Here is a 12,179-nt window from a genome sequence, read left to right as displayed (position 1 = left end):
CATCACATTAGGCATGTCTCTATAAAAACTTCACATTGGAAGCCACATATGTTCAATTTTATGTATCAGTTACAAGTACCTAAAGTCAAAACTAACCAGTCAGGTGATTGATAACGATCCCTATTTCCTGATCTATGGATTTTACAAACGAAATTTGAGCCCTGTGAGCCACACAAATGCTGCCCGGTAGGAATTTCGTGAATGAGGGCCTCAGAAACAGTTTGGTATCAGAGGCCCTGAGACCAAGGTGTAACTCCAAGCACCTGGTGCTTTCCAGCACGATGAATAGCACCAGAAAGCCAGCCTGCTTCCGGGAGACAAGTCTTCCAAGTCTAGCATCTGTGTCCATCTAGTAATTAGTCATCCTTCTGATTACCCATGATGCTTTTCCTACTTGTTCTTTAGTTTTGTTTTTTGTTTGTTTGTTTGTTTGTTTGTTTGTTTGTGTGCCTTTAGTTCACAGTGTGTTTTGTGATGGACCTTGGAGAGGCAAAGCCTAACAGCCATTAAGATCTGCCTGCAGAGTAGACAGCAGCAGGAGAGACATATACAAATGACAAGTATCCCAAAACGAAAAATCAGAGGTCAGGTTGTTGTCCTTCAGGTCGTCTGAAGTGAAAGGGCAGAGCCGCTTCTGTGTGAAGGGGTATATACAGACTACAAGTCCTACTGAGCACTGCCTGTCACCCAAGCATCCTAGAGGCAATTGGGAGAGGAATTGCCTAGAGCAGACTGGCTTATGGGTATATTTTTGGAGAATTGTCTTGATTGCTAATTGATATAGAAGGCCTTACACCACTGTGGGCAGCACCATTCTCTAAGATGGTTTGAGCCTTCAAGGAAGCCAGCAAGCAGCAGTCTGTCACGGTCCCTGCCTCAAGTTCCTGCTTATGTTCCTTCCCTGGCTTCCCTCAGTGGAGGAGTGTGGCCTGCAAGCTGAAACAAACCCTTCTTCCACTAAGCTGATTTTCGTTAGAGAATTTTATCATTCACAGAAAGGAAACTAGAACACTACACAACAGTCCGAAAGCTCGTGACTCAAGTCAGGCATTACCCCCTCTGAGCAATGTCCTGTGATGGCACCTCTGCCCCTTTCTAGCCTCCCCCAGAGTGTCCCTCTTCCATGTACCACCGCACCGGACCCAGTCTTCTGCCTCCATGGGTCCCCTCACTGCCACCACCACCCCCTGTGTACCAATGGCTGAGTGTCCTAAGGGAAAGGTCACATCTCACTCTTGGCATCCACATCTCTGGAAGTCTGAGAAAGGCTGAATGAACACTAACTGGATATGTGAGTGGAAGCCAGTACTGAGAGCGACACCTCCACCCCCATGGAAGGCACTTCCTCCCCCACACCGTGCCAAGAACGAGTAACACGGGAGTGTATACTTTTACTTTACAAATGGAAACATGGTGCTATGGAGGCAGCTCAGCAGTTAAGCCCTTGCTGTATACCCATGAGGTTCCCAGCTCAGATCCAAGCACCACGCAATCAGTGGACATACAGTACAGATCTGTAACCCCATCTCTGGGAGAGGCGGAGATGGGTTCCAGTTCAGCTGGAACTTGCTGGCTGGTTTCCAGCCTAGCCTAAAAAAAACCTGCCCCCACCCTTTCTTAAAGAAATAGGTGAAGGGTAGCAGCAAAGACCATGTGATACCCTCATTTGGCCTCCGTATATTCAAACATATACGTACACATAAGTGAATAAACCTTTTTCTATGAAAAAATATTTAAAAATACAAACACTCCTTAATGTACAGTGGAGATAAATCCTGCTAAACCCATGCATGCTGTGAGACTGTGATTTGTGTGGAAAATGCATCAAATACATCTCACCTGCCCAGCATCCCGGCCTCCCGGGCCACTGTAGGGCAAAGCTCTCTGCTGTAGGTCAGGACTCCACAGAAGATCCCACCAGGGAATATGGAGGATGTGAGCAATTGGCAATATTAATTCCAGGTCTGGAGAGGTGGCTCAGGGCTTAAGAGTACTTGCTGCTCTTCCAGAGGACCCTAGTTCAGTTCCCTGGATAGTCTGCTCACAACTATCCATAATTCCACTTCTAGGGGATCCCTCTTCTAACCTCAGGCACTAACCACAGGAGGATGAAATCAAACACATTATGCAGACTAAACTCTCAAGCACATAAACAAGTAAATCTAAAAATAGTTTTCAATTAACTCAAAATCAAACACATAGTGAATCTGAGATGTTCCTGGTGAAGCTTGCTTGAGTTGCGTCATGGGACTCCACTGTAGCATTGGCTCCGGAGGTGCCATGTGCGCACTTTGCACCACACAGGCTGCCACACACCGCACACACACAGACACAGACACACACACACACATGCTGCCACGCACACACACACACACACACACACATGCTGCCTCACACACACATGCTGCCATACATACACACACACACACACACACATGCTGCCTCACACACACATGCTGCCATACACACACACACACACATGCAGCCCCACCGCACACAGTCAGGGAAGGCTGCATGAAAATGCTCTTTTTACTCTTCCCAAGGAACAACACCTGATAATCACGTAGGACAGCTCTACAAACTATGATGTGTATTTTCTTTTCTCTCTGCAGTTGAATTTTCGTGGCCAGAATGGTGAAGCAGAACAGCAAGATGTGCCCTGAAGTCATGCAGGACTTACTGGAGATCACGGACTTCCTGGAGCATGAGATCCAGGAGTGGTACAAAGGCTTCTTGAGAGACTGCCCCAGTGGACACTTATCAATGGAAGAGTTTAAGAAAATATATGGGAACTTTTTCCCTTATGGGGATGCTTCCAAATTTGCAGAGCATGTCTTTCGTACCTTTGATGCAAATGGAGACGGGACAATAGACTTTAGAGAGTTCATCATAGCCCTGAGTGTGACCTGAGGGGCAAGCTGGAACAGAAGCTGAAGTGGGCCTTCAGCATGTACGACCTGGACGGTAACGGCTACATCAGCAAGGCAGAAATGCTGGAGATCGTGCAGGGAGGGGCCCTGGTATGTTAGAGGGAGAAGCATGTGTCACAAGAAAGACTCAAGAGGCACCGGGAGAATTGGGACTGAGTGTGTAATCTGGTGTGTTTCTGAGGCAGTTAACTTTTGAAAAGTTTGAATTTGCATGCCCAAAAATGGCATAAAAATCTCCACTGGTCAGAATTTCCTGCAAACCCAGGAGCTCAACTCTGCTGCCTGCACATGCTCTCCTGTCAGCAGTCACCTGGGCTTTGGGGTGACTCCCACACTGCAGAGAGCCAGGGCTCTCCCTGGTGGCTACCCTTGTTATAGTCTTCCCATTGGTCAATATAACGTCCTGCTCAGTCATAGAGTTTACGGTCACGTCTTCTGAAGTTGCGTGAGTAACAAAGCCCTGGCTTGGGTCCCCACCTGCGTTTTTCAGGGACCACCTCTGTGGCTTTGATCAGCAGTCAACGCAAGCAGTGTCTTCACCTGTGAAGTGGGACTGCCTGTCATGGGGCTCGTTTAAGTTTAGATTTACCTCCCCATGTGAAATGCTGTCTTAGTTACCGTTCTGTTGTGAAGAGATACTGTGACCAAGACAACTCTCATAAAAGAAAGCATTTAATTGGGGACTTGCTTACAGTTCTGGAAGGTTAGTCCGTGATCATCAAAGTAGGAAGCAAGCAGACAGGCATGGCGCTAGGGCAGTAGCTGAGAGCTTTGCATCCTGATCCATAGGCATCAGGGAGAGAGAGACTGGACCTGGTGTGGGCTTTTGTACCCTCAGAGCCCAACAAGACCACACCTCTTAAACCTCTCTAAACAGTTCCATTGTGGACCAAGATTTCAAACATATGAACCTATGGGTGCCATTCTTATTCAAACCACCACAAATGCCCAGGACCAAACACATAGTCAAGATCACTGTTCTTAATTTACAGCTTTGTAGGGTCTGGACTCTTTATCCTATCCAGGATGCAAATACAGAGAGCTTCTTCATTTTACTAAGAAACGCTGAGTTTGGCCTCCCCAAACCACTCAGTTTGAGTAAATTCACTGAAGCAAACAGGAGAAGGTGGTGCTGGTAGGCTCGTGGTAATGGCAGCTTGCTGAGCAGTGGGTGGGGTCTGGGGACAAAGCTAAGGAGATTCACTGAGGACTCAGGAGAGACTTGGAGAGCTTCTGCTACCGCCATTACTAAGAACTAGATGATGACAGAGACCACGGGAGCTGGCTGCCGTTCACCTCTAGGTAGGTGAGGGAAACTCGGTAGAGAACCACGTGGTGGAGGTGGGTCAAGGGCGTGGGTTTTGGATTCTTGGAGGGCTCAGCTCAGAGGTCACATTCATTGCAGGGCTTCTGGGCAAATGTCCTATTGAGATAGAGCTGCTGCCCTGGGAAAATGGTAGCGTTGGGTAGGAAGGGATGGAACAAGGAGATGAAAGAAGTCAGCTGCTGTAGGAATGGGGTTAGGATAAAGGATGGCTAGCTTGCGGAGAATGTTGGGGACAATGACAAGGGACCATGACAAGCTGGACAGAGCTGAAAAGACTACAATAGAGCTGTGACTGAACAGTAGTCATGTTCAGGTGGAGCCTGCATGGGCAGTTACAGCACAAACGTTAGGAAGATGCAAGATGAGGGTTTCTGGTGACACTGCCTCACCCAGGAATCGCTCTCCAAGCACTTCTCTCTTCTGAATGGCCACCAGTGGCTCTCCTTCCACCAGAGGGTAACAGGCCATACCAAAATAATCACTCAGTGATATAGATCTTAAGCATTTCCCCTCCTCTGCAGAGGGGGACAGCTAATGTAAAAGATGGACAGATAAAGGGGTGGGCTTGAGAGATAGTTTAGTGGCTAAGACCACTGACTGCTCTTCCAGAGGACCAGGGTTCAATTCCCAGCATGGTGGTTCCCAACAGTCTGTCACCCCAGGCTCAGGAGATACACTGTCCTCCTCTAGCGTCCACAGGTACTGCAAGCACAAGACATACATGCACCCAAAGCACCCATATTGTACAATAAAGCAGAATATTAAGAGAAAAGTATTCATTATTCCATCCTACCCTCAATTTTTTTTTATTTTTAAAAATTTTTTGTGGGTAGGACAGTTTCTTAAATGATATATTTCTTGATAATTTTTAATATGATGATTTTTAAATTATATATTTCCTGGTCCTCTTACCATGCATTAAAAATATTCAGTTACTTCTGTAAGGTATATGTTATTTTCTACCTTGCCATTTTCATCTTGCAGAGTAACACAAGTATTTCTGTGTTTATAATGATGTCTTATAAAAATATTTAATAAAATGCATAATAATCCTACAGTATATTAAAATTACTTAATTTTCTACTGTTGGATATTTAGGTTACCTCCAGTTTTCATTATAAATGATTTATCCTTTAAAAATAAAGTAAATCTGCCAGGTAGAGTGGTGCATACCTGTGATCATTTCAGGCCAGTCTGATCTACAAAGTGAGTCCAGGACAGCCAAGGCTACACAGAGAAATCATGTCTTAAAAAAAAAGTCAATCTTTCTATATAAAGTTTTTCTATATAAAGTTTTTCTTTCCATTCTTAGGATGGAATCCCAAAAGCTGGGTCAATATTTCTAAGATCTCTTGATACATCTTATCAAAGTAGTTTTTCTAATGCCCCCACAAGTGGAGGTAGGACAACTGCTTATCATTTTGCACCTTAGATTTCCCTTATTTTTTGATAGTTAAACAAAAATTAAAATTCCAAGGTTTGATTTCTGTAACTATAATGAATGCCTGAAACAATCGACTTACAAGGAGGTTTGTTTTGACTTACAGTTTTGTAGATTTCGTCCCCTCTGTGAGTCTGGGCCTGTGGCAAAACATTACATCAGGGTCGGGAGTGTGAAGCAGAGAAAAACCATTCACTTCACGGCCAGCAAGCAGTGAAAGAGAAAAAGACTGAGGTGCTGCAGTCTCCTTTGAAGACTCACTCGGACTACCTGAAGATGAGCCCAGCAGGCCCCCTCTTAGAGAGTCTACCACTTCTCAGCAGGGCCAGACCTTCAGGCGCAGAGCTTCGGGAACACATGACATTCAGTTGTAGCTTTCATCCTAACTAGGCTTTTTTGCTATTATGTGTTGTTTTACTATTTGGTACTGGGAACAAAACCAGGGGGTTCATGAGTACTAGGCAAACTCCCACACACCCCAGCACGGACTTTGCTGCATTCCAGGCCTTTCTATCTCAGAGCGCTGGGCTCTGCCCTTGGAAGAGTGGAAAGGGCTATTCTCATTTTGGACAAAACTTCTTCCTAACTGGAATCTGAAACAGAAATGCCCAAGAGCCATGGTGTTATCTTCTAATGTTTTGTTTTTTGTTTTGGTTTGGTTTTGCCCAATTTTCCTGGAGGTTTTTGCAGCCATTGTTGATGAACCTGTAGATAGCAAGACTGTAAGGAGCTTACGAGAATGGAGATGCAGCTATGCACTCATCTGCTATCCATAGCTCAGCAAAGGCCCTGGCAAGGGGAACAGTGTTCAGGAAGGTCACATTGCCCCGTGCTTTGGAATGTGGCTTGGAAGAGCAGGTAGGAGAACGCTGGGACATGCAGAACACGACAGCAGACCCCAGACCCTGAAGGGTCTTCCACCATGTTCAAGCCTGGTGAGAAACATGAAGGTGTGCTCAACCTGATGGAGGCCTGCCCCTCACTGTAAAGTGCCCTAGGCCACTCCCAGGCCCTCATAAGTGTCCAGACCTGAACTTCAGACATGTGTGTGTAAGGCTGAGGTTCTTAAGAAGCCTGTCAATAGAAGACTCAAATTCTTCAACCGTTGGACACCCCCATGCCTTTGATGGTTAATACTCATGGCTGCGAACACCACAAGCACCTGAAGTGACTTTAGATCATCGAAGAGATTAAATTAAATCTCAAACCATTTTCATACCCAGGGCTATTTTGCAAGCTGACAGTCCACACAGTCCATCACATTCTTAGGCTGATCCCTATCATCAGTTATTTGGGATGAACTGGAATTCAGTGTACCTCACTGAGCTCCACGGTCTGGTTTTGTTTTTGTTTCTGTTTTTTGTTTTTTAATCTTTTATTCCTTCCCTTTTTGAAAGCCTACACTCTCTAAGCCCTGTCACAGGAAGCTATTTGTGGGGATATTCTTGTCTTTGTCCTAGCTGGTCTGCACCACTTAGGAAAACATTGATTTACTTCAAAGCAGTCACTGTCTGCTGAGTGTCTGTGGTAAGCTGGGCAAACAGCTGTTTGGAAGCAGGGAGGCGGGGCCAGCTATGCTAGGGAGCACCATAAGCGGACTGAGGGTCTCATTGTTGAAGGAACACTTGTAGCTTAATAACAATCTCTGAAAGCAACTTCCTAGCTGAATCACCATCCCTTCAAGACTCAGCAATTCAAGCCATTTAATGGGGAATGAGGGGAGGAAAATTTATGATCATTTACCTACAAATGCTGACAGGGTCAGGGCGTAGACCAGGATGAAAGTGAGTCTTTAATTAGGCTTTGCATAGAGATGGAGGGACGTACGCTGTTCAGAAATCATCCATTTGTTGTACTTAGATCTTTCCCTCGACTTAGTTTTGGAATAGCATTAGTGACAAAAAGGCTAGAATTCATTTCCGGATATTGGTATGAAAGACTAGAATTTACCACACTACCATGAATTCTGTGCTGAAGCCAGCTGAATTAGTCTTTATGGCTGCTACAGCAAGGAGCCCCAAAGCTCATGGCTTACAAGCCCACAAATATATTATCTTATAGTTCTGAAAGTCTGACCTCAGTTTCACTGGACTAAAATTAAAGTGTGCTTATGGTTGTGTCCCCTTCTGGAGCTATTTGGAGAAAAGATTTCTCATCTGCCCCAGTTCTTAGAAGAAGTTTACATTCCCAGGCCTGCTCATTCACCTTCAAATCCAGCTGCACAGATGCTGGCTCCCTGGGACTGCAACCCTGATCGTCTCTTCCGTTCATGCATGCATTTGTGTAGTTATGAATGTTAATCATTGGTTCCTGTGTTTTCCGGGGCCATGTGTGGAATCCAGGTGTACCCTCCCATCTCCAGATCTGTGATTGATTCATCCAGTTTTGAGAAGTCTCTTTGCTATGTAAGGTAAGACAGCTCCAGGCTTCAAGCGTCAGGACACAGACATCCACAGGGGGTGGGGGGGGTTCATTACTCAGTCTACCACATATGCTGGAGGACAGTTGTGGCTCTTTTTAAAGAAAACTATTTATTTTCACTATTTTTTGATGTACCATCATCTGGATGAATAAATTAAAACATCTGTGAATTTGGTTTAGAACCTTAAATGAACACTTCTTTTTTACAGTTATGTGTCTGATTTCCTGTTAGTTACAAATTTAGGATCCTGATTTAGGCTGGTTTTTAGTATTGTACAGAAGCACTTCCTGCAGCTTAAAGCAGGCTGAAACGGGGACCTTTCCCCACCATACTCTGGATTCTCTGCTCTCCATGGGAACAGCTGCCTGTCACTTTATGAGGAAGGAAATTCCTTTCTTCCTCTCATAGTTCCAGCTCCCTGCCCTGCTTGGGGGCAGTCTAAATGCCCACACACCCGCCATGGCACAGGCTGAGTCTATGGAAAGGGCCAAGTGATACCTGAAAGACATCACCAGTTCTCCTGTGGCCTAGAACTTCCTGGAGCTGTCAGAGACAGAAGCTGGGATGGGAATACAGCATCCAGTGTAAGAGATGGAGTGACGCTTGCCTCCCGTCTGTTTGCAAGTAGTCACTGAGCAAGGCCGATGTGACGGCAGGACTGTCATTGGTTACAGGGACAGGCGTCAGCCTCATAACTCAACGTGAGCAACAAACAAGTGCAGGCAACAGCCACCTTTACCCAAAGTAAAGATGATGGCTAGGCATCTTGAGGAAAGCAGGCCAATGTCCCCTTCTTTTTAAAACTTCAGGTTCCCCTATCCTCCTTTTGCATCTATTATGTGCTCCTTGCAGGTCCCTTAAGAAGAAATTTAACCATGAGTCTACTTTCTTGACTAGTGGAATGCACAAACCATCTAGTTCCTTCTGGATGCTATGTTTTTGTCTATCAAAGTTTTGATCTGTAGACTTATGGTTTTTATCAGATTTGGAATGTTTTTAGTAATTATGCTTTTGGCTCTCTTTCTTCCCTCCTTCAGTCTTTAATTATGGACATACTGTACAGCCTGAAGCCCACACACAATCCACCAGCATTGCAGATGCTAACTGTTCTCCCTTTGATCTTGGGTAACTTAGCCTCATGTCTACATGAGTACTTGTTTTACTAGTAGATCTGATTTGCCATCAATCTCACTCTGTGCATTTTCCACCTCAAACATTGTAGAATTCATTGCTAAAAATTCAAGTTGGGTTCTTTGTAATGTCTTCTCCCATCTCTTTTGGGGAAAGATGGAGCACATTTTTGTATGGGTTTAAATGGCTTTCTGCTAATTATAACATCTGTGGCAGTTCTGGGCCACTGGATGGAGTTACTCCTCCTTCTGTGTGGATGATACTGCTTCCTTAGGAGACTGATAGCTTTGGGTGGGAGGGCACAAGACATTGTGAATTTTACCCGTTGAGAGGTATATTTTGTAAATATAAATTCTGTCCAGCTTTTTAATGTCCTTATGCTTTGTTCGGAGAAGTAGTTAAGTTTCTAGGAAATGGCTCGAACTTTCCAGATCTTGGTTTTAAAATTTGAGCAGGGATCACCGGGACTAACTATTTCCCAGTAGACAGACCCCACAAATCAGGAGGTTTTCCATGGATGGTGACATTCTTCCTGACCACAGCTGACGGTCAGGCTCTCCTCATCCATCTTCCCATTTGATTCTTTCAACCCTGTTTTTTGCTAGTTCTCATTCCTCTGCACAGGAACTCAGCCAGACACACATGGGGAGCCTCAACAGTGCTCTGGACTCCTGCCTGTGTGGTTTTCTCCTTTACACTGTCTTTGAATGACTAAACACCTTGGTCTGTCCACCCGCCAGTGAGTCTATAAAGCTCCTTCCATAGGGGTGAGTCAGTAACTGTCACAGCATCACAGTGGAGATGTCCAGGGCTTACTTCTTCTGGTTCTAGTTTCTCAGGAATCACTGTCATTGGCTGCCTAATTTACAGATCTTATAAGCTTATACATCAGGTTCGATGTATTTGGTCTTTGTCAAATCAAAATATTCTTCAACCATTTCTTGTGTGTAGATGATCCATTCTGATTACTCACACCTCGATCTCTATTACCTCCTTCCTGTCCTCATACCTACCCTCCCCCCATGTAAGTTGTTTTCCCATTTTCATGGTTTTTTTGCTTTGTGACCCGTTGGCTTTAACCAGTGCCATCTATGGAACATGTTTGGTTTCTGTTGGTGATGGCTTTAACTCGGAGGGTAGTCCAGTCCCTGAGAATCCTGGTTGGAAGTAACCTTCTCTGTTTCCATTTTCACATTCAGTCTGAATGCCTGTCTCTCTGCCCCCTGTGAGTTTCTTGACCTGGACCATGCTTTCCTTTTCTAAATCTGAAAGATATTGTACGGTCCCTGTGCTTATCACAAAGCCAGCATGCATTCATCAACCAAAGCAAATACTAAGCCACAAAACATACACAGATGAATAAACATCCTATGAAGCAATGTAGATTCCACTGGGAAGAGAAAACTCATGGAGAAGCATCATGGGTCTTGGATCATTAGTTCTGCCAAGAAGAAGAGGGAAAAGAACAGAGGATTCCAGGAGAAGGTGTTAGCATCAGACTTGGTCTTGGCTCAGAGAGACTCTCCTTGGGGTGCTGATTTTACCAATGCTTTGTAACAAAAGGATTGGTCAAACCAGTTTGGGAAGTGCTGGATTCAACTTAGTGGGCATCTTCAGTGCAGAGATTCTAAGGGCCTTTTTAACATTTGCGCTGTGGTATTCTTACCCTTCTTTAATACTTGTAAGCTTCATTTTCACAGATCTCTCTTCATTTCTATTTCATTCATTTGTTCACATTTTATAATATATTAATTTTACAAAAAAATTGACTCTGGTCAAGTCAGAGACTTTCTCATTATTCTTCTATTAAAACTTGATTTTATTTAAAGTATAAGAAATATACATTGTTCAATCTCTGTAATCAGAAGTGGAAAGGTAGCCTATCTCTGCACTTGAGCCCCTAAGTACTCTACTTTCTACATGAACTAAAAGTCAGTGTTGTCTGCTATTATATTTGAAAAGCTACAGATAGGTAGAATTGAAGTATTTCAAGATAAATATGAGCTACGGACTCAGTCAAAACTAGCACACAGTGCATCGAAGGGTGCTGGCACAGAAGCCCCTGGGGTGGTGCTAGGGACCACCAGCACTCAGTAATTTTCCAGTTAATTCTCTCTGTCCTAATACATTTCAGTCAGCATAAACCAGTGTTTCTCACCTTGTTTGGGTGATGGTGGTCTTAGGGCATCTTGAAAGACACATTTCTTAAAAAGAGCTGTAGGGGCACGTTGGCACTGGCTCACACCTTAATCCCAGGGCTTGGAGGGAAGAGGCAAGCAGAACTCAGAGTCTGAGGCCAGCCTGATTTACAGAGAGGATTCCAGGACAGCTAGGGCTCCACAGAGAAATACAATCTTGGGAGAGAAGAAAAAACAAAACAAAACAAAACAAAAAACTTTAGTGAAAGCACTGTATCGCAGAGTTTGTCCCGCTTATGTGTGTATAGCTTTAATTTCCACACACTTGGTTCTATAGATTATCTAATGTCTATCACCTTTAAATGATAAAAAGGCATCGTGCTGGCCTTTTAAATAGTAATCTGTTGTGTAGGAAGGAAGAGTCAGTTTATAAATCTGTACTTAAGATCTTCAAAGTTCTCAGGCTTGTATGGGGAAAAATATGCAAAGTGGACAGACCCTATTTTGAACAGGAAAAACTGATAGTTTATTTTTTCCTAAGTAAAAACCTTCATGAAATGTAGTATAAGAATGAGATGTCATTTATGGAGAGGGAGCAAGAGGGGCTGAAGAAATAACTGACTGGTTAAGATCACTGCTCTTCAGAGGGTAGAGATGGAGTCCCAGCCCACATGGCAGCTCACAGCATTCTCTAACTCTACTTCCAATGGATCTGATGCCCTCTTCTGGCCTTCGTGGTCACCAGGCAAACACTCATGCACATAAATAAAAAATGTTTCAAATAATAAAA

At 44.3% G+C, this 12,179-nt stretch overlaps 1 protein-coding gene across 1 annotated transcript in view; it reads left to right on the top strand.

Annotated features, from left to right (window-relative positions):
* Window positions 1–12,179, top strand: part of LOC110543785 (neurocalcin-delta) — an 81,320-nt gene that overhangs the window by 58,385 nt on the left and 10,756 nt on the right. Inside the window, 2 exon segments of the mRNA XM_060376252.1 lie at window positions 2,613–2,905; window positions 2,908–3,020. Coding sequence (XP_060232235.1) covers window positions 2,632–2,905; window positions 2,908–3,020 — 387 coding nt within the window. The 5' untranslated portion in view covers window positions 2,613–2,631.

Source organism: Meriones unguiculatus (assembly GCF_030254825.1).
Source record: "Meriones unguiculatus strain TT.TT164.6M chromosome 13 unlocalized genomic scaffold, Bangor_MerUng_6.1 Chr13_unordered_Scaffold_34, whole genome shotgun sequence".
Classification (NCBI taxonomy): domain Eukaryota; kingdom Metazoa; phylum Chordata; class Mammalia; order Rodentia; family Muridae; genus Meriones; species Meriones unguiculatus.
The sequence above is the reverse complement of the archived record's forward strand: the minus strand, read 5'-3'. Positions and strand labels throughout refer to the sequence as shown.